General features: G+C 41.9%; 1 protein-coding gene across 1 annotated transcript in view; it reads left to right on the top strand.

The window, feature by feature from the left end:
* PPM1E (protein phosphatase, Mg2+/Mn2+ dependent 1E) overlaps positions 1-6282 on the top strand; it is a 277467-nt gene extending 271185 nt beyond the window's left edge. The window contains exon 7 of the mRNA XM_040424760.1: positions 1927-6282. Within this exon, the coding sequence (XP_040280694.1) occupies positions 1927-2981 (1055 nt within the window). The 3' untranslated portion in view covers positions 2982-6282. The remainder of the gene's footprint in view (positions 1-1926) is intronic.
* The last annotated feature ends 16534 nt before the right edge of the window (positions 6283-22816 follow it).

Genomic DNA, 22816 nt, shown 5'->3' with positions numbered 1-22816 from the left:
ATTGGTAGGGGTGCCGGCCCTCCCCAACAATCTGATACTGATGACCTATCTGAAAGAATAAAAAATTTAATAGAACATGCTAACATTGTGCATAATGTACAGTATTTTATTTTCATATCAAGCTACATTGTTTAGTTTATAAAGTGGTATTCCACAGGATAGGGGATATCTATAAGACTGATAGGGGTCCTACCGCTGGGTCCCCACCAATCACTAGAACGGGGGCCACAAACCCCATGGAGCCCCCCTAAAATGAATGGAGTGGGTGGTGATGGTGTCAGAGATGCACACAGATGTTTCATTCATTTCAGTGAAAGTCCCGGAGTGGAGAACAGCACTCCACTATCTCTGGCACTCCCATAGAAATGAATGTAGCGGCCATGCCCATTTCGGACCATCCTCTCCGTTCATTTCATAGGGTCTACACGGGGTTTGGGGCTCCCATTCCCATGATTGGTGGGGGATAGTTATCCCCTATCTTGTAAATAAGGGATAATGTTATATAACTGGAATACCCCTTTAAGTCAAAATGTCTTTCCATCCCACTGTAAAAGCACAATCTAAATGAAGTAGACTATATAAAAATGGTGCGGCTGCACAGTGGATTTTCTGCAGCAGAGTTTCCCCTGCAGATGTGCTGCTGATTTCACCCTATGCATTGCATAGGTGAAGTCTGTGATTGCTGTCCCTAGCATGGAGCGGCTGGGCGGATTGTTATATATTTTTTTGGGGAAAAGATTCAGTAAAATCTGTAATTTATTCATTTATATCTCTGCTTTTCTCCCTTCTGTGAACAGCTATTAGTACAGAGAGGAGGTGTTATCAGTGATTGATAGCACTGTGTGTGTATAAGGGTGCATAAGGCTCTTTAACACGAGCATTACGGATTTCCTCAGAATGCATTCAGTGAAACTTGCGTGAGTTTGGGACCAAATTATTTCAGTTTTGTCTGCGATTGCATTCATTTTTTTTTCACACAGATGCTATCAGTTTTAATCCGTTTTTCATGCGTGTGAAAAAAAAAAAGAAGAATAACAACATCTCCTAGCAACCATCAGCGAAAAACGTTTTTTCATCTGGACGCAATGCGTTTTTCACTTCTATGAGACAGGGGCTGCGTGAAAAACACTGAATATAGAACATGCTGCGATTTTCACGTAACGCAGTGTGGGTGCTATGCGTTCACTTCGCGCCTTGCACCTGTATGGAAAACCTGCTTGTGTGAAAGGGGCCTAAGAGACAGCTGTCAGTCACTGGTAACACCTTCTCCCTGTACTGATAGTTGCTCAGGGAGTAAAGCAAAGATACAAATGAATTACTGGTTTTACTGAATCTTTTCCCCAAAAAATATATATCATTCTGCTCAGCTTCTCCTGCTCTAAAGCATGGTTCTTTCAGATTGCATTGCATTTTGTGATGAAAGGTCCTCTTTAAAGGGCATCTGTCAGCAGAATTTAACCTGTAAAACTGGCTGACTTGTTGCATGTCCGCTTGGCAGCTGAAGGCATCTGTGTTGCATATTTTTTGGCAGCACGTGGATGGGATTTCTTAATATATTATCTACTTTACTGGTATTGCCACATGCACTGCCATTCTTCAATAGTTTGTGTAATATTCTCCTACAGGCATGCTCTGTGTTTGGCACATTTATGAAGGCTGAATATCTGTAGGTTCCACTGACCTTTATCCTTTCTTCAAAAAAACTGAAATCCCAATAGCTTTAGTTACATTAATAATTCAGCAGTGGTGACGTAATTATAACATATAATAGTCTAAAATAGTTATTCAAAAAGTACTCATGATAATAATCCAATATTACATGCAGTTGGCACTGCCTATAGAAATGATGGGAAATAAATTACCTCATACTTTCTTGAAATTATTGAATTTGTTCAGCATTTATACAGTTTTTTTTTTGTCATATAGGGGATACTGAGCATAAGCCATATATTTGCGGTGATGCAGACTCTGCCTCCCTGGTCCTTGATGGTTCTGAAGATTATCTCATTCTGGCTTGTGATGGTTTCTATGACACAGTAAATCCAGATGAGGCTGTGAAAGTTGTATCTGACCACCTGAAGGAAAACAATGGAGACAGCAGCATGGTTGCCCATAAATTGGTAGCATCTGCTCGTGATGCTGGTTCCAGTGATAACATAACAGTCATTGTAGTGTTTCTCAAGGACCTTAATCCAACATCCAATACAAGCCAAGACAATAACCAAGCTGAGAATGCATTTGATGGAGGTCAGGAAGATAACGGAGATGACAAGGAGAATCAAGGAGAGTGCAAAGGATCATGGCCTCTTCATCAGTGTTCTGCCCCAGCTGATCTAGGAGGTTATGATGGGAGGGATTCTTTCACAGACAGAACTAGTTTGAATCTTGGTCCTGAAGCACAGGTTCTAGAAAAACAAGACTATTTAGACCCTTTGCATGGAGGAGATGGCAAACCACATAGTGCCAAATGTTTGCCATGGTCCCAAGTATCCAGAGCTAGCTCACCAAAGAGAGCCAAAGGAAGCAAAGAATCTGTGAGAAAAGAGTCTGTAGAAAGTCCACCTGCTTTGGGAGAGAAAGAATGGGATGAAAGTATATCTAGAAAAAAAGGCTTGGGATATGTTAATATCTTAAAGCCCAGAAAGGAGAGCTTACACTGCCCTCTGGAGTTAAAGGATGAATGTCTGAAAGGAGTCATGAATGGTCCAACACGTACAGCTCCTGTACGTTTCAGAAAGAGGAGAGGTGGGACTAAGGCCAAGCCAAACTTTCCAAAGCTCCTATCTTCCCAAAAGCCTTCTCAAAAAGCACGGTCCACTTTATCAGTGCCAGTGCAAAGGCCTGGCAAACATAGGATATCAGCACATTGTTCCGTAGCTTCTAGGAAAAGTAATCGTAGAGGTAATTTGATGAATAGAGCATTGTTAAAGGAGAGCAACTGTATAGCATTGGTAGACCTGCATAGGATCTATCAAATGTAAAAGATACATGACCTCCTCTGTGTGTTATATAACTGTAGTGCTCCAGTGAATTAGGTTAGATAGACCCAAACTTTAATGGCATCCTCCTCCTCTCCTAGTGTATCGATCTCACCCACGTAGTACACAGTATTGTACTCTATTTACATTCAGATGGACATTTCCATAGTTGTCCGAAATGTCAGCTTGACTTTATTCAGAAAGGAAGACATAACATTTCCCTTTTCACATGCAGCAATTAGACGAAGAAGGCCAATGTACGCTGTATTAAACAGAGAGCAATGTCCTCTGCTGTAAGTGATGTATGTATCGGGTATAGAATCCAACCTCACCCAACACGTCTTTTGTGTGTATGTGTATGTGTCTCACAAGGTTTTTATTCCGAATTCCTGTGGTTTTGTGGTCCTGGCAATTAACTGAAAGGTTGCTATGCCCAATAATACAGCTTGCAGGTCCTTAACTTTTACCAGTAACTAGGAGATATCATTAGATCAGTGTTTAAAAAAGGTAATTATGGAAAAAGAAAGTGTCATGGGTTCTAATGTACTGGTGCCCTCAGCTACTCTACTGGAACTACTATTGCAACTGTATATTTACCTCTTAAGTATTCTTTACACAAAGGCTTTGAGATTACTATCAGTTATTTTTATAGTTTTCGATAGATGTCACACTTTATAATGGCAATAAGGCACTGCTGGAGTACAGTGAGATATAGCCAATTTTGAGCAATTCCTGCGGATAAGCCAACCTCTACAGCATTAGAAAACTCAGGTATTAAGGCGCTAAATCAATATCCACATTATAGAAACCATCCCATATGTTAAATAGAAGTTCACAACCCACTATTCATTATTCCATGATAGTGAGTTTAGCCATAAGAAATCCGACCCAAGTTCAGCTTCGCACATCTCTCATTTCCAAGCACAATAAGAGGACAGTTACTCACAGAAGTGTTAGCATCCAAACTATCATATTTAACCAAACAACAAAGAAATGGGGTTATTTCTGTGTTAGCACATCATGTATATTTAATTATACAGCACAGCATGTTCCTTTCCATATGGGTTCATTGACCTTCAGGCTGCCTTAATTTCATGCATCATGTTTCCTTTAAAAAAATAAAAATGAAGTTTTAGCTACAGGCAAGAGGGTGTTTCTCAATTAAGACGCTAATTTCTCCTAGTTCATTTATAATTTTGTACCCCAAACCTTGCATCTGCGTACATTAGACTGACACAATCTGTTCAACTATAATTCTTCTTTTTAAGAATAAAAGCATTAACAATACTAAATTTATGATAAAGTATGATACAACTACTATTTCTACTCTTTTTCTTATAGGGAAGAGCAAAGGTTTTGTCCCCAGATCGTGACACCAGCACAGGTTATATAAGGGAGCAGGTATTCGACTCCGCTTTTATAATTTAGTATGAGGTGCTGGAAATTTGTTGTCATCCACGTAAGGTTTTATATAAGGCCTCAACACCAAATCCAGTTTCAAAATATCTACATCAGTGTTCTTTATTGGCGCAGTCAGGTTGCTGTGCCCTATGCCATACAATCAGATTTATAACCATACAGAAATATATATTTTATTGCCTGGCAACGACTAAGCTCTTGTTTAGTAGCTCACTGCTTTTACATAATGTTCCTTTTCTCTAAAACATGATGGTTCATAGCAGATCATAGCAGCTTCATAGCACTGCTTAAAATCATAAGGCTCTTAACATCAGCTATGTTGCTTCTCTTTCTAGAAGAACTGTCAAACAATGGACAGTTGTGATGTATTCCAAGTGGACTATACTCGCACCAGTATTACAATGTAGTTGCACCATCCCCCCCCAAGTTATCTGCTATATGTGCCTTGCAGGGTAATAAAACTAATGCAAGTAAAATATGCACTAAGAGTATTTTTTTATTTTCTAAAATAAATCTAAACAACTAATACTTCTTGCAGTATTTATTATACTGTAAAGATGTGCATGTACTAGCAAACCTATCGTATTAACAGAATGTCCAAATTTGCCAAAAACATGTAATTTGGTGAGATTTTAGTTAAGGTGCAGCAAACAAAAAGGTGGCAACTGCTGTTTTAAGCTAAACAAGTATTTTTGGAAATGTATTTTTTGGTGCCAGTATTGGACAGTTCTTTTCATTATTGCATTCTTCTCAGTTTGAGCTGCAAATCACATTTTTTCAATTGCAGAATACTGCTTCCCCTATTCAGTGATTCTGTCAGACAGCAGCTCTGACATCTTGACCTGTAGCCCTTACCTGAACCCCTGACAGCTCATAAACACTCATTATAGTTCAATTTAGTAATAATGAGTGTTTATAAGCTGTCAGAAGTTCAGAGATAAGGGCTACACGTTGGATTCATTGTAAAGCAGAAAGCAACACTCTGCAGATACACACAAAATGAAATCTGTAGATAATTATTTTTTTTTTTAAATAAAGATCAATTGAAAAGAGTGACTTGCATCTCAAACTGAGAAGAATCCAATAAAGACCAACCTAAAAATGAGTAGAATGCAATCATAAAACTGCCCATAGCCTTTAGAGGGAGACTCTGCCCTGAGATTTACAAATACATTCCAGAAGACCACATCCATGAAGCTTGTGAGGGTTGGCCCCCACCAATGTTGAAACCCTATTGGCACCCTTCAAAGAATTTCAGCACTCGAAATTTCATGTTAAGTGCTAAAGTGGATAGAAGTCTAGTCCGAACTTTACAATGATTTTTTTTCCCATCACATGTTTTGTAGCCCCTAATGTAAAAATTACAACTAACACTATATCCAAACTAGATAAAATTGTATGCCACAAAATGAAACCAAAAGATGCACACCTTTCCCATTTTTAACACAATAAAAACAATAAAAATAAAATGCCACAAAAAATTAAGACCAGGACAGAATTTATACATGCCAGCCAATGTGTCATGTGGCTTCCCACTTTATCAGCAATGGTATGTTTAGATGGAACTGCAGCAAATCGAAGTCTTTTAAAGGGGTTGTATGAGATTATAAAAACATGGCTACTTTCTTTTAGAAAGTGTCCAGGGGCTGTGTTTGGGATTAAAACTCGCTTTCAAATGAATGGGGTGACGAGGAAAGCAGCAGTGTTAATCTCATACAACTCATTTAACCATATCCATGTTGGAGAAAAAACAGCATTGCCATTGGAAATAATATAACTTAAAGGGAACCTGTCATCAACTTTATGCTGACCTCACTGAGGGAAGCATAAAATAGTGACAGAAATGCTGATTTCAGCGGTGTGTCACTCATGAGCTAAAAGTAAGTGGTTGCTGAGAACCAGCATCATAATCATTGCAGACTGGGCCTTGAAAAGAGTCAAATCTACCTGAGAAGAGTCCTGGTTATTCATGATCTCCTGCTCTCTCGCCCATCTGCTGATTGGCAGTTCTCTACTAGACAGAAAGGGAGAAAACTAGGTAGAAGCCTGTCAGTCATCAGGTGGCAGGGAGAGCAGGAATTCATGAATAACCAGGACTCTTCTCAGGTGGCCGTGACTCTTCTCCAGGCCCAGTCTGCAATGATTGTGATGTTGGTTCTCGGCAACCACTTACTTTTAACTTATAAATGACAGACCCCTGAAATCAACTCACCTATCTGTACTTTATGCTGCCATTAGTACAGGCTGCATAAAGTTGATGACCGGTTCCCTCTAAGCTTACCATTCACTTTAGGTAGCTGTCAGCCACCTTTTTGGCTGACATCTATTCCTCCCAACTCCCGCAAACACAAGTAGATCCAGCCTGGCTGAGCATGCATGTGTTCCCAATAGAAAGAAACCTATGCTACGTAAAAAAAATTATAATGAAGCACAGCAAATAAATCTTCCGCAAAACTTTTCACTACAGTGCTGAAGGATACATTCAACGTAAATCAACAGTTTGTAACATCAAATATCAGTCCATAAAGTGCATGTCCAAACGAACAATGTATAAGTAATCTTCACATTTGGAAACAAAGTTTCAGAAAAAAAAAAATATATATGTGGTAACCCTTTAAAACATAACGTTTATTCAATCAATCAATAAAATAAGCCCCACCACTGTGAATGGTGAATATGAATACCAGTAGGATACAAGGTGCGTATACACTGTTAATTAGAGACCAAGGGAGGCATAGGAGGTGAAAATGGAAAAGATACAGGATCGGGTCTCTCAGACCTATAGTTGCCCTGCATCTACCTCATAAACAACCCCCTCAATCTCACCCTCATACTGTCCCTGCGTGTGGCGCCAAAGTGGGCTGCCCGATCATTCGCCCAAAGCAAAAAGAGGGACAGAAAGATGGTAACAACACTGAGCCGTTTCTGGAAGACATTGTGTAGAGTGGACAAAGCACATGATAGGTAAGTTTCCATTTTCCCCAAAACATTACTTTCATGTACCCTAGTGCAGAGTCCCCTCTTAGGGTGCAGTTCTGACATGCATTCAGGGTGCCGTTTTCAATTTAGCCAGTTTAGCAGCCTCGTTAACCCCTGGTGTTCTGCATTGTGGGAATGAATTCATTAATTTCAGCTTGCTAAAATAAAAAACTGCATCCTGAATGCAGTGCTGTGTGCCAGCACTCTTAGGGTATGTTCTCATTAGAGGAACAGCCTGCCAGAGTTTACCGTATCCGGCATAGCCAGATAATGCCAGGAACCCAGATTCCCATTGACTTTAATGGGTTTCAGTGGTGATCTGGCTGCTTTTTGGTTTCAGCCAGACACATACCGCTGCATGCAGCATTTTTTTGTCCAGCTGACTGCAAGTATTTATGCCAGAACAGGCTACCGGATCTCCTAACTCTAACCTAGGGTAAACGAGGTCTTCAGATAACCGTTTTCCAAATCGAAAGATTTGTTAGATCATTCGTATGGACATGCACTTTATGGACTGATGTTTGCTGCTATGAGCTGTTGATGTACCTTGTTGTGTGCAGGGCTGCCGATAGGAATTTCAGGGCCCCATAATGTCAAACTGTAACCATAACAGACATCATTTTACCATAGTTTTACCATACACCTAAGATTTGCATTTCTGCCAACTTTTATTTTGGGTTAAATGAAGGAAAAAGCAATCAAGCCATTTTTATTTCTGCTGTTTACTGATCAGCATAAATAATGTGTTCACTGTATTGTTCAGATTATTATGATTACAGGGATACCAAATAATATTTTGTGACATTTAATAGTATGGATGTCACAAAACACATTTATTGTAATGGCTTTGCTCTGTTTTTTTTTTTGTAACATTAAAGGAAATGTGTCACCAAAAATGTTATCTGCCAGTTAAAATCAGATAGTAGCACATCCCCTTTTTTTTCTAATCTGATTTTATTTTCTGATTGTAAATTTTTTATTTTATTTCCTGAACATGATTATGGGGCTGTTCTTAACAGCATTTACAAAGCATTAAGAAAATTGCTTTACGGCAGCCCCATGGTCCATAGACACAACAGTCCGAAGGGGTCCGCATTGCCTTCTTCTATGTAAGAGATTTCTAGGCATGTTCTGTGCCATGTGCAGAGGTCATTGTACAAGGAAAGAATAGATGAGATCTGACAATCACCTATTGTGAATAGTGTATCCTGTCTTATGTATACACAGAGATGATATCATTACAGGCAGGATTTACCTGCAGTAAAGTAATCTCTACAAACCTAGAAGTGGCGCCAATCATTAGACATAGTGGCCGGTGCAAAAACAGCAGGATTTTTTGTTTTAAATATAAAAAGTGACATGGAAAATTTAAAATAACATCAAAAATTATTTAAAAATAATAAAACATTAAAATTTGCAGGTAATTTTCTGATGACACTTTCCCTTTAACTTTGCAGAAAAATCTAACTTTCATTTTCCAGCTTTTCTGTTAATACAAAAAAAACAGTAAAAAAGTTAATTTTTTTTTTTACTAAAGAAATTATTTTACAGGTCTGTGTTCGGAATTAAACCTTGTGCATGGCAGGCAGAAAGTTTACCACTACACTACAAAACCAAACTAAGGATATTTAGCTACTAAATAGTATTACTTTTTTCTTCACATACATAATATTAAATAAATATTATTACTATTTATTAGATTTTGAGGCACAGAAATTCCTGTTCTTATAACAGTTTGGTTCTATAGTGTAGTGGTAAACTTGCTGCCTGCCATAAGGTATGAGGTTCAATTCCCAACACAGACTTTTATAAAATAACTTTTCCAGTAAACTTTTATTTTAATGGTAAAAGAAAAGCTGGGACTGTACCATCAGTACTGCCCTGGCTGTATGTATCTATCAGCACTGTAGATAAAAGTTTTGCCATTACCATGCTTCATTTTTTTATGTACCGTATGTATGTGATTTAGCATACATGCACATGGCAATGTAGTTTAAGCAGATTTTCCATAAGGATTTTGCTGCATTTCCACACCAAATCCGTATGTCTTTTTTGGATTTGCCCCAGATCTCATAGGTGAAATCAGCACTGAAAGTCTGCACAGTTCACATGCTGTGGATTTCAAAATCTGCAGGTCAGTTTCTGTGCGGAAAATGTCTGCACTGTGTAGATGAGGTTTTGAGATCTCATCTCCTTAGCTGACACTGTATTAGTGCCTATGCACACGACCGTATGTATTTTGCGGTCCGCAAAACACGGATCCCCAAAAACGGAACGGAAAAGCTGGCCCCTAATAGAACAGTTCTATCCTTGTCCATAATGCAGACAATAATAGGACATGTTCTATTTTTTTGCAGAACGCAGGGGTGCACCACCAATGAGGCCAGGTGAGGCGATCGCCTCAGGCAGCACCAGTTAGGGGCAAGAGGGGGCAGCAGAAGGGCCATGGGCAATGAGTGCTCTCATTGTGGCAAAGGGGTTAGGTTAAGAAATTGGCATGGGTGGGCGCCCTTTCAGTTTTTGCCTCAGGCAGCAGAAAGGCTAGGTGCACCCCCGGACATACGGAAACGAAATGCACAAGGAGTAACTTTTTTTGGCGGGCCTATTGAAATGAATGGTTCCGCATACGGTCCGCAAAAAAGATGGAACGGACATGGAAAGAAATTGATTCCCCATGCTTAGGATTTTCCCCCAAGAGTAAAATCTGCATAATACATACTGTGTGGTCTTAAAGAACCTTGTTTGCAGCACAAGAACAGAAAATGCGTGATGTGATTTTGAATTGGTTGTTTGATATATGCAACAAAGAAGCGGTTTCTGGACTCCTGGTGGTGTTTTAACTCAATTTAGAACAAAAAGATAGTGTATGTTGAAACCCAATATGTTCAGTCTTTCCCACCAAGGTAGAGTCAAGGCATCACCATAGACATTAGAAGGTTGGTGTGTTCAACCGACATTCATCTAATGTGTAGGAGCCAAATTGTAAGGGAAAAAAAACAACCTTCCCATGAGAAGTTCCATGTAATATGGAAGAAGTTTTCCAGTCAAATGCGGGCTGGTTATCTAGCCAAAAGTGTGCAGTATTGACTGGTAATTAGCTAATCAATATCACCAGCAGAAGTCTATGCCATTTAGCAATTTGTTTAGTCAGCTGTAATAAGGACCCCCTCCCCTGTGTCTCTATTCATTGTACAGATTGGTACAATATTTTGTGGTGTACACTAGCCCATTGTCAGGTGCCTTCTGCTACTAGTCATATGTTTGTGGCAGTGTACAACGCTGAAATATTCTCTGGTGAAATGTAGCAGCATAATGTTAGAGTAGAACTATGTACAGCATAAGGTGCTGTATTTTTATCTAGCCATATGAGGGAGTATGCAATGGTCAGTAGGGTTTTTGTAAAATGGGGCATAGTGCGAAGAAAGTATGACAAATATGTGAGGAAAACATGTTTTTTGTCTTTGATATATGCATTCTGTGTTCAGTGGATGGCTGAAAGAATTATCTGATTGATTGTTGGTTATGTTCCACTGACTTGTGGACACAAGAAGAGAAAACCTATTCAGTACGTGAGGCTACTCTGCTAAGAGGTCATTCAGCACTGTAGAGATCCCGCCGCATAGTTACCCTAAGCTAGTTCTGGATATAGGGTGCATCTGTAGGTGTCAATGAAAGAAAAGAAATGAAGAACATGCACATTAGGGCCCATTCAGACGACCGTATGAATTAGAAATGAGCCAATTTCATATTTTGAAATTCGTTCATGCTTCGTTTAATGGTAAACAGTGAATTGCGTTATGGATTCTGTTACCACGGACCATAACGCAATTTTATGACGGAATGCCTCTATTCATTCCGTCATAATAGAAGTCTATGGGCTGCAAAACGGATACGTCCTGTTTGCGTTATGCAGGGGAGTCCTAGAATTGTCATAGAATTGCGTTATAGTCCGTGGTAATGGAATCCATATTCCAATTCACCTTTTACCTTTTACCAGTAAACGAAGCGTGAACGAATTTCATAACCTGAAATTTGCTCATTTCTAGTATGAATGAATCTGCCTCCGTGGACCCATTCATTTCAATGGGGCCGCAAAAGATGCAGACAGCATGTTCCGTTCCGTGGCCCTGCAAAAAATATAGAGCACGTCCTATTCTTGTTGGCAGTTGCGGACAAGAATAGGCATTTTCTATGAGAGTGGCGGCCATGTGTGGTCTGAAAATTGCGGAACGCACGCGGGGTGGTATCAGTGTTTTGAGGATCCGCAATTTGCGGACCGCAAAACACATACGGCCGTCCGAATGAGCCCTTAAACAGACATCAGACAGAAATCCTTGCATTATCCCCTCTCCATAACAAGGTAAATAATTTGGCCCTTAACCTCTGGTGCATCTGGTTAAGCGCTTCTCAACATATTAGAGTTAAAAACCTAATGGCTAGAAGTTGTGTAAAAACTCCCCAATGGCCACAAAATAATGTTATGTAAAACCAATATCCAGAAACCAATGAGCAAAGACTAGTATGACCGTAATGACAGTTTCAACATATCCTGTTACAGCTATCATAGGATCCGGTTTTACTATGTTATCATGATATTGGGTGTATAGCTAAAGATCTAACCTGATATGGTAACAACTGAAGAACCAGACAAGTCTTCATAAAATGGACTGGTCTGTTGGACCAAGTATGAGATACAATGTAACGACCTAAGAAGAAATTTGTGTCGCTTCTTATAAACAATAGCCTTGCCATATCTCATAACTGTGACTCTGAAACATTTCAGTCTAAAGATACCTATATATAGTAGTGGTTTACTGGTCTGATATATATATACTGCTCTGGAATCTATGCTTCAGGTAATGCGGTTCTTTGTGAAATACAGTGTTTTCTCTTCATTCCACTGGTGATTAGAAATCTGTGCCCTAATTTGCTGCTTGCTGATGTAAGCAATAACTACCCCTATAACTAATGATATATAACATCTCTGTATATTGTAATTTATGACAGTATAACTTGGTGATAATGTAAAAAAAAAACTATTAGACCGTTCTGAAACTATATAACGTATTTATTTACTTGTTAATGCAGAGGAGTCATCCTCTGGATCTGTGTTCTGTACTTTTAGCGTGTTCCTGGTAGTGCTGATGTGTTACAAATAAAATAAAAAACTAATAAAAACGTATAAATATATATTTATGTATATAATTCAGCTAAGAGCTGGATTATCCCTACATCTGGTGGAAATGACCATATCAGATTATAGTGTTGGTTATGATATACTGTATAACCAGCAAGTTGTCAACCTTACACCGCTCATAACTCGCTTGAAAACTTCACTGTGAGTTGGAAATAAACCACTTGGTTTGCTTGTGTACATCGTAACGTAGCTTCACAAGGGTTCCTGACCTGTGCCCGTTGCTGGGACCAGCAGTGGGTGGAAGATGCGTCATTATACATATGTAAATATATTATTTGCCTAGAAGTGCCATCAATATTCTTGAGAGTAGAATCACAAATGAAAATGGCAATTTAATTTTAGTAGTGTTTTCATTTTTACTCACTTTTGTTCTCTTCACAATTTCTTCATCGTCTAAACTAACAGCGCCTTCAATTTAATTTGTTAAACACAGGACTACACTGGATTTTTTCAATATTTTAAAATGCCTGTTAAAAAACACACAAAAACAGCAAGCACTTTATGCATCTTTATTATTTAGTACATTTTTTTTCAAGTCTTCCTACAGAGAAGCTTATGGAGAAAAAAAATGCTAGAAAATAAATACCATAAGGGCACCTACACATAAATTTGGTTTGGCTTTTTTTGCCACAAAAAGGGCCATAGAAATTGCTTGTGTTTTTATTACTTTTCTTTAGTGGTGTTTTTTTGCAAAACAAATGTGTGGTTGGCTTTTTTGTTTTTCCTATTATAGAAAAGGAAATAAAAAAAAAAAAATGCAAGAGCCTCAATATGCGGAGTTAAAAAAACAAAAAAACAAGCCACCAATTCAAAAGAAACACCACTAATCAAAAAGCACTTGTGTGCCCTGCCTGTCATAATTCAAACAAACTTTCAACTAACATTTGGAGCTGGCTTTTTATTTATTTTTTTACCACAAAAACACCTGTGTACAAAAATGCCACAAAATACCAGTGTTTTCAGCCTAAGGCCTCTTGCACACGAACGTGCCGTGTTTTGCGGTCCACAAAACACGGATGCTGCCTGTGTGCCTACTGCAAATTGCAGAACGGACTACCCTTTATAGAAAGGCCTATTCTTGTCTGCAAAACGGACAAGAACAGGACATGATCTATAATTTTTGCGGGGCCACGGAACGGAGCAAAAAATGCGGCTCGGATGCAGAACCAAACCACGTTACCAAACCGCGGTCGTGTGCAAGAGGCCTAAGGATTGTTTCACAAACTGCTTTTTTTCTTTGGTAAGCCACTGCAGTTTTTTGAGCCAAAGCCAGAAGTATATCCAGTAATAGAAGTTAAGCCCTTCCTTTATATTTCCCATACCTCTTGAATTCTTTGGCTTAAAAAAAAAAAAAAAAAAAAAACGCTTATAACTGCAAAACCAATCTAGCTAGAGCATACTGTGTTTAGAAAAACTCCACTGCAAAAAATGTAACCAAAATGCTGTTTATGTTGACTTTTCAATATTTTACTATTTTGAGCTTAAAAATGCAGTTAAAACACCAATGAAAAAGTAACGAAAACCACATTAAATGCTGCGTGTGAATCTAGTCTAAGCCCGATTATTTGGCAGGCTGAAAATGAAAATGCTTGTACTGGAATACTCCCGACATTTATGAAGAGACTCTGAAACCAGGACATATTAGTTCATACATAGCCTGCAGTAAGTCATTCCCACAGTGCCATTCTTTCTATTATTATAGACTGTGCATCCAGGAAAAAGTATATGTACATGCAACCCTGGAGGGGGGGGGGGGGGGCTTACAGGAGTGTCTGCAGCAAAAGAAGGGAGGTAGAACTGCAAGGGAATCCTTAAAGGGAGCCTGTCACCACAATTTACCCTTATACACTGATTACATAATGCTGTAGCATAACTATACGAGTCACATGGTACCTTTTTGTCTTTTTGTTTGATGTTGACCAGAGGCAAAAACACAGTTTTATTCATATGTAAATGAGGGCTCACAAGTGCCCAGGGGCAGCGTTCAGGCTGTAAGTGCCCAGGCCGCTCTGCCTTCTTCTCACATAACCCTTCCCCAGCCTGTTGCTTGGCCCGCCCTGTAAGCCCCTTGCGACATCAAGTGTACTGGCCGATATCCCGCCCGCGCATGCGCACTGTGAAGACCATTGTTGGCAGCAGCATCGCTCCATGCAGTGGGCATGCGCCGGCGGGATCTCGGCCAGTACACTGGCTGACACAAGGGGCTTACAGGGCAGACCAAGCAACAGGCTGGGGAGGGGTGATGTGAGAAGAAAGCAGAGCGACCTGTGCACTTACAGCCCAAGCGCCTCCCCTGGGCACTTGTGAGCCCTCATTTACATATGAATAAAACTGCGTTTCTGCCTCTGGTGGACATAAAAACAAAAAGGTACCATTTGACTCATGTATAGTTATGCTACAGTGCTATGTAAGCAGTGTATAAGGGCAAATTGTGGTGACAGACTCCCTTTAAAAGGGATCTGCTTTTCTGTGCAGAGACAGCACTAGTTTTGCCCATGGGTTGGGTCTAAGCCTACATTAACATTTGACCTCTGTGTCCGTGTTGCGGACCACAAAAAGTGATCCGCAAGATACGGCAAAAGATAGGACGTGTCCTGTCTTTTGTAGTGCGGAGGCTCGAATCGTAAGCCCGCGGAAACCCTTCCGATTCATGCCTCCACACCGCAAAAGATAGGACATGTCCTATCTTTTTCTGTATCTTGCGGATCGCAGACCCATTCAAGTCAATGGGTCCGCACGGCAGCACAGTGTTCACATGTCCGGTGCCTATATATTGCAGACTCGCTGTTTATGGTCCACAACACAGGAGGATGGCATATAGCATGGAGGGCATATGTTCGTGTGAATGTAGCCTAACAGTGCAGCTTAGCCCTGGTCAGGTGAAGGGGCCGAGTTGCAATACCAATTACAACCTATTAATAAAACCAGTGGAAAAAAAAAAAAAAATCTACAATGAACAAGATAGCTGCAAAGAAGGGAATCGCTTTATTTTTAAATTTCAAACCGTTAGGTCCCATAAATTTTTACTAGAGTTTATAAAGTGAGAAGCACTTGGCTGCCGATCTGTACTGTCAAAAAGAGTATTATAGGAATGTGCGACCAATTACACCCACTACAAAGTACCATTAGTAACGTCTGCGGAGTCAGACAGCATTCCTGTGCATCCCACTGATCTTCTGAAGCACTTTCCATACTCACTGGTCTACAATGTGTGAAAAAGCAGAAAAGCATTTATAAAACCAAATATCGGCACAAGGGATTGATAGTTTGTTTTATACAGTTCTAGAACACCTGCCTTACAGGGAGCTCAGGCCCCCTTAGGCTTCATTCACATCTCCATTCAGAGATCCGGCAGGCTGTTCTGGCAGATCCTCTACTTCATAAATGGCGGGTTTCAGCCGGACAAAAACCTTTGCATGCAACAGTTTTTTTGTCCTGCCGACAAACGGTATTTGCGTCAGATCTTTGAAAAACAGCCTTACTGCCCTTGATCACTAGTTATGCCTCACATTACCACCCCTTAAAGGTGTATTCTCAACTTGGACATTTAAGAAATATCCACAGGGTATACCAGAAATATCTGATAGATTCTGGCTCCTCCTTTGGGACTCTTCTAATAGATGTGGGTCCTGCGCCACTTAGCGAGGTGCTTGCCGCATTCAGGCAGAGAGTGAATGGAGAGGTGGCCATGCTTGTACACAGCTCTCTTCATTCTCTTCTGTAGGAGTTAGGTTTTGGCTACACAGCAATGTTGGTCCCAGCCAGTGTTACATAGCCAAAGATCACAGTGTACTAACAAAAATGGATGCATTTGTGTTGTGACCTGCAAGTTACCACAACTGCAACATGACAGTTGCAAGAAATCCAGCAGCGGGTTGTGGGTTGCAATGTATTTTTCATTCGTTTTGATGCAGGCACCGCTACACTGCAATCTATGTCTGTATAAAGTGCGGTACACCAAAGTTGCTGTACAGCCCTAGCCTTAAGGAGATGTGTGGACTTGCATGTAAAAGGAACCTATATAGTGATTTATACTGCCCTCGTTGAGAGCAGGATATGATTGCGGGAGAGCAGCTGAGCTCAGTGATATGATAGAAATCCTGATCCAAATCATAAAGTAAAACGTAGAGGAAATCACAGGACTACTAGGAGAGGCAGCGAGTCCTGATTATCCTGCCCACACAGGATGATTGACAGCTCTCCCTGAATTAATCTGTGTATATAGAAGGCTGTCAATCAGCCTGTGTGGGCGGAGTAATCAGGACTCTCATTGTGTCTACTAGGAGTCCTATCAAGATTTAGGCCCCTTTCACACGAGCGTGACTGATTAGGTCCAGATGTGTTCAGGATGCGTTCAGTGAAACTCGCACCATTTTGAAAGCAAGTTCAGTCAGTTTTGTCTGCAATTGCGATCTGTTGTTCAGTTTTTTTCAATGCGTTTTGATGCGTTTTCCACGCGTTTGATAGAAAAACGGAAGGTTTACAAACAACATCTCCTAGCAACCATCAGTGAAAAATGCATTGCATCCGGATGCAATGCGTTTTTCACGAAGCCCCATTCACTTCTATGGGGCCAGGGCTCAGTGAAAACGCAGAATATAAAAAAAAGCTCATGTACACAGACCCATTGAAACTCGCTCGTGGGAAAAAGCCCTTATGCTGCTTAGAAATCTTGCTCTAAATAATATAAACCTGTACATCACAGAGCTCTGCTTCTCCCCATCTACAGAAAAAACTGCAGCAGAGGTCATATGAGCATTTTTATTTTTGGCTTCATGCACACAACTGTATTTTTCATCTGTGTGCCGTCTGCTTTTTTGCGGATAGCACACAGACCCATTATGGGGCCAAGCACACTTGATATGTATCTGTATGGCCGTTCCATGCCCATTACGGTATAGAACATTTCCTATTCTTGTCTGTATTGAGGACAAGTACAGTCCTTTCTATTGATGGGAGTGAGAAAAATACCAATCAATTGTTTGCAGACCAAAATACAAACACGGTGTGTCCATGAGGCCTAGGACTTTCTGAAATAAATCCTTTATACATGACTGCTGTATGGTATTATATGATAAAGTATGCGTGCTTTGTGCTGGTTTCGAGTAACTTTATGTACAAAAGGGCAACAACAGAGAAGCAGAGTATAACTAAAGTCATTTTCAGGTTACCTAGCGTTTACTACATTTGGTTTGCAGTTCATACATAATAAATCACTTCTACATCAAAATAAATTACTGTGTGTTAAGTCATAAGCAAAGTAGATTTCTATTAATGTTGTGTTTCCAGATTATGTTTTAAATTGAATCCTATTTGTCCAATTGCTTTTGTTACATTTTAATCTTCTGACCTTATTTTCGAAAATGAATGCTTATTTCACTTATATTGTTCACAAGACCATGAACCCTGGACTATATGGATAGTCATGTTTAAAAAGGTTAAATCAATTACCCATCTGTGTTAACCTAAAATACAAGATGTTCATCAGATAATATATTGTTCGGATTTGACCAGTACAGTAATAAAACACAATTGTCAACAAATATATTTTCTAATGTGTTTATTTGTGCATGAAATAAATAGGAGAATCAGGCTGGGCTACACAGCGACACAAAAGAATTGAGATTATATCCAAAAATCTGCAGCGCGGCAGCAGCCCATAATCATAAAAAGATATGAAGTGACAAAGTTATGTGCAAGTTAAATGACAGCTCTTATTGGAACTGTTGTATGACAAAAGGCTGTGTGAGCAACCTAAAGTACTATAGATTGTGGGGTTTCGCTCTGGTAGATAGGATAAGCGGACGCAGTATAGAGGCAACAACAAGTTCTTAATGCAAAACTTCAGTGTTTATTCACACTTGAGGCAAATGCACAAAACAATGCGTTACTTTGCAGTCTTGGGGTTTACTTCACACAAATTGGAAAGTTCATGTAAGACAAGTCACCTTGATGTCAGTTCTGCCTCCAGCAGTCCACGGCAGGCGTTAGGGGGCCTGTTTCATCGGCCCATGGGTCTTAGCCCTCCAACCTAGCACCAAGCCTCAGATCCCAACACAGAGATCCTGCTGCTGAGCCCAGCTGCCTATTTGAGGACAGCCAGGTGCTGCCAAAAACCCAGACCGGCAATTAAAATCCAGTCCAGTATTTGACCCCACCTGGCTGCAAATCAGCCCAGCAGCACACGCTGGGAGGAAAATACATGTTTTCCCAGACCATTCCCCTCACTGTGTCACATACATCCCCCCCCCTTGTTCAACCCTGAGGGGGTAAACACACGCCAGACAAATTTACTCGGACAGGGCATCCATGTTTCCCTGCAACCGGCCTGCCAGGTGTTCCACCGTAAGTGTAAAGTTCTGTAAGGAAAGGAACCATCTGGTGACCCAGGCATTTCTGTCTTTGGCCTGGCTTATTCACTTGAAAGGGGAGTGGTCGGTCACCAGGCAGAATTTTCTCCCCAACAAATAATAACGGAGAGACTCGAGTGCCCACTTTATACCCAGGCACTCTCTTTCCACTATACTGTACCTGGTCTTGGCTGGGGTGAGCTTACGGCTGAGGAAGACAATGGGATGCTCCTCCCCGTCGACTTCCTAACACAGTACAGCATCGGGGCGAACCATCACTGACTTGCGTCCCTTCAAGAGCCCTGTCAATGGCGCGGCCACCGTAGCAAAGTGGGGGACAAACCTCATGTAATAGCCCACCATTCCCAAGAACGACTTTACTTGCCTAATGACAGGTCAGGCCAATTCTGTATTCTATTTTGTTAACTTGGGGTTTGATGACTCCGCGCCCAATGACATACCCCAGGTATTTAGTGTCCTCTAACCCTATCGCATATTTTTTTGGGGTTCGGGGTCAGCCCAGCCTTCCGAAGGGAGTCCACTACGGCCTGCACTTTGGGTAGGTGACTTTCCCAATCGGAACTGTGGATGACAATATCATCCAGGTAAGCCGAAGCGTACCGACGATGTGGACGAAACACAATGTCTATAAGTCGTCAAAAAGTGGCAGGGGCGCCATGCAGACCAAAGGGTAACACCTTATATTGGTACAGCCCCTCTGGTGTGATGAAGGCAGTTTGCTCTTTTGCAGCCTCCATCAAGAGTACCTGCCAGTACCCTTTGGTGAGGTCCAAAACAGAAAAATACAGGGCTTGTCCGAACCTCTCGATAAGCTTATCCACCCGGGGCATGGGATACACATTGAATTTGGAAATCTCGTTTAGTTTACAAAAATCTTTACAGAGAAGTAATGTCCCGTCCGGGTTGGGGATTAAAACTATAGGACTGGCCTACTCACTTTTAGATTCCTCAATAACGTCTAGTTGCATTAGCTGCACTTCCTCCGAGATGGCTTGTCGCCGAGCCTCAGGTACCCGGTATGGTTTTAACCGGACTTTTGCCTGAGGCTCAGTGACAATGTCATGCTGAATTGTGGAAGTGCGTCCAGGGAGGTCTGAGAACACATTCGTGTTCCTGCTGACGAACTCCATAGGTCTCCTGAGTCTGTTTAGAGGAGATGCTGTCAGCAATCTTCACTGTGGCAACCTCTTCCCTTGCATCAGACCGAGGGTCCGGAGCCTCTTACCCTAGAAAACTCAGCCGCAAGCTGTCGTCAGTACTGGTCTCCCTATCTTTCCAAGGTTTGAGTAAATTCACATGGTACACCTGCTCCGGCTTTCACCGCCCTGGCTGGTGTACCTTGTAGTTTACCTCTCCAACTTTTTCGATTACTTCGTAGAGTCCCTGCCACCTAGCCAGGAACTTGCTGTCCATGGTTGGTACCAGAACCAAAATCCGATCTCCCAGGATAAAGATCCGGATCGGAGCCTGACGATTATAGACCCGACTTTGAGCTCGCTGAGCTGTCTTCATATGCTCTCTTACAAGAGGCAACAGTTTCCATACTTTCCTGCATCTGAGCGACGTATTCAATAATAATTTTATACGGGGTGGGTTGTTGCTCCCACACCTCTTTGGCCATGTCCAACAGACCATGAGGAGGTCTGCTATATAGCAGTTCGAAGGGCGAGAACCCAGTAGAGGCCTGGGGTACCTCTCGCACTGCGAACATAAGATAGGGCAGAAGTAGGTCCCAGTCCTTCCCGTCCTTAGACACCTATCTTTTTAACATGTTTTTTGTTTAGTTAAACCTTTCTACCAAGCCATCAGTTTGCGGATGATAAACGTAGCTGTTTGATGTGCAGCAACTTACCGAGTTCCGTCATGACCTTTGACATAAAAGGGGTCCCCTGGTCAGTCAGAACCTCTTTAAGGTTGGGTCCCGGTGTTGTGCTGTACCTAAATTTTCCCCGGAGACGAGGTCTACCAACTCAGGACCCAGTGGCAAGTCTCCCACCATTACACTCAGCGGGGTTGTCTCCACCGGTCATCCCTACTGCTGGCCCTTCGGCCTCAGGTTTCCAGGGTTCCGGCCTTCCTCCTGAACAAGGCCAATCTCCTGGGTTTACCCCTGACTCACGAGTATCAGTAACTCTCACAACCAGCAATAGGGCCGGGAAGCCCGAAAAAGTCTCTCCCTATTATGAGTTCGTAGTGTAGATTTGTGGCGAATGCCACCGTGTGGGTCCACCTACCAGCGGCTACAGTGAATAAAGACACCAGCGCGGTGGGGTAGTCTTTTAAGTCTCCATGGATGCACATCAACCCGACTTTCTGGCCAGTATACTCAGTGGACCGCACTAGGGTAGCCCTTACTAGGGTCACCAGGCTCCCCAAGTCCAGCAGAGCCTCTGCTTGAGTGAGTGTCTCCCACTTCCACCTGGCACAATTGGTCTAGAGATTCCGGGGTACTTGTTGCACACAGTTTCCTGGCATATAGCGACTGACGGTAACCACAATTAGTGTCCATGGGCTCAACCCGATGAGGCCCTTACATGGCCAGGCTCCTGACACTGCCAGCAGACTAATGGAGCCAGGCCCATAGTGGGTACATCCCAGGTGGGTTTTAATCGGCTCAAATCTCCGGGCCTGGTGGAGATTTCCGGGGTTTGACTGCCCCCCTCCCAAAAGAACCCGCCTGTAGATTCTTAGTAGCCTCATAGCGTTCCACCATCTCCAGGGCATTGGCAGAAGACACCAGGCCGGTCCAGTGCTGGAAAGGGGGGTGGCAAAGCTCTCCAGAACATATCAGCTGATAGTCGATTCAGCATAGCCGTGGGACTCAGCACATCAGGCTGTAGCCACTTTTGCAAGAGGTGAAATAAGTCATAATACTGGGGTATCACGGGCTCAGCCAGGTTAAACCCCCAATGATGTACCCGCAGGGCCCGGACCAACACATTCAACACCAGTCTTGCCAGAATCTTACCCTTTACTTTCTGATAGTCTGCCGCTTGATCATTCGGCAAGTCGAAATACACCCGCTGGGAATCTGATGCCAGGAACGGAGCGACAAATTCAGCCCACTGGTCTCAGAGTAGTTTCTCCCTTGTGGCCACCTTCTCATACAACACCAGGTAGATTTCAACGTCATCTAAGGGTGTCATCCTGGGGATCACCGCACGGACCGCTTTCCGGACTTAATGGACGCTTTGGGATGTTGCTGCAGTCTGTATAGCCATCACGTGTTGTAACAGCATCTGGTTTGTTTCTTGCTGCAGCCTGTTAGCCTCCCGCTGTTGCAGGTTGGTTTCTCGCTGCTGCTGGTTAGCCTCCACAAGTCTTCATTATGGCCTCCATTTTGTTGAGGGTCACAGGTTGAAATTTAGCGGGTTTAATGCAAGACATACAACCGTGCCCGGAGCAAAAATGAACAATACTTCAGCGATCACACCTGCCTCACTGCGCTTGCCCGCATCCCCACCAATTGTAGAGTTTCGCTCTGGTAGATAGGATAAGCGGACGCAGTATAGAGGCAAAAGACAAGTTCTTAATGCAAAATTCAGTGTTTATTCACACTTGAGGCAAATGCACAAAACAATGCGTTACTTTGCAGTCTTAGTGTTTACTTCACACACACAATGGAAAGTACATTTTGGTGTTACTTCACACAAATTGGAAAGTTCACGTAAGACAAGTCACCTTGATGTCAGTTCTGCCTCCAGCAGTCCACGGCAGCAGTTAGGGGGCCTGTTTCCTCATCCCTCCAACCTGGCACCAAGCCTCAGATACCAACACAGAGATCCCGCTGCTGAGCCCAGCTGCCTATTTAAGAACAGCCAGGTGCTGCCAAAAACCCGGACCAGCAATTAAAATCCAGTCCGGTATTTGAC

The sequence above is a fragment of the Bufo bufo genome, chromosome 3 (assembly GCF_905171765.1).
Source record: "Bufo bufo chromosome 3, aBufBuf1.1, whole genome shotgun sequence".
Taxonomy (NCBI): Eukaryota; Metazoa; Chordata; class Amphibia; order Anura; family Bufonidae; genus Bufo; species Bufo bufo.
This window is presented reverse-complemented; position numbering and strand designations above follow the sequence as displayed.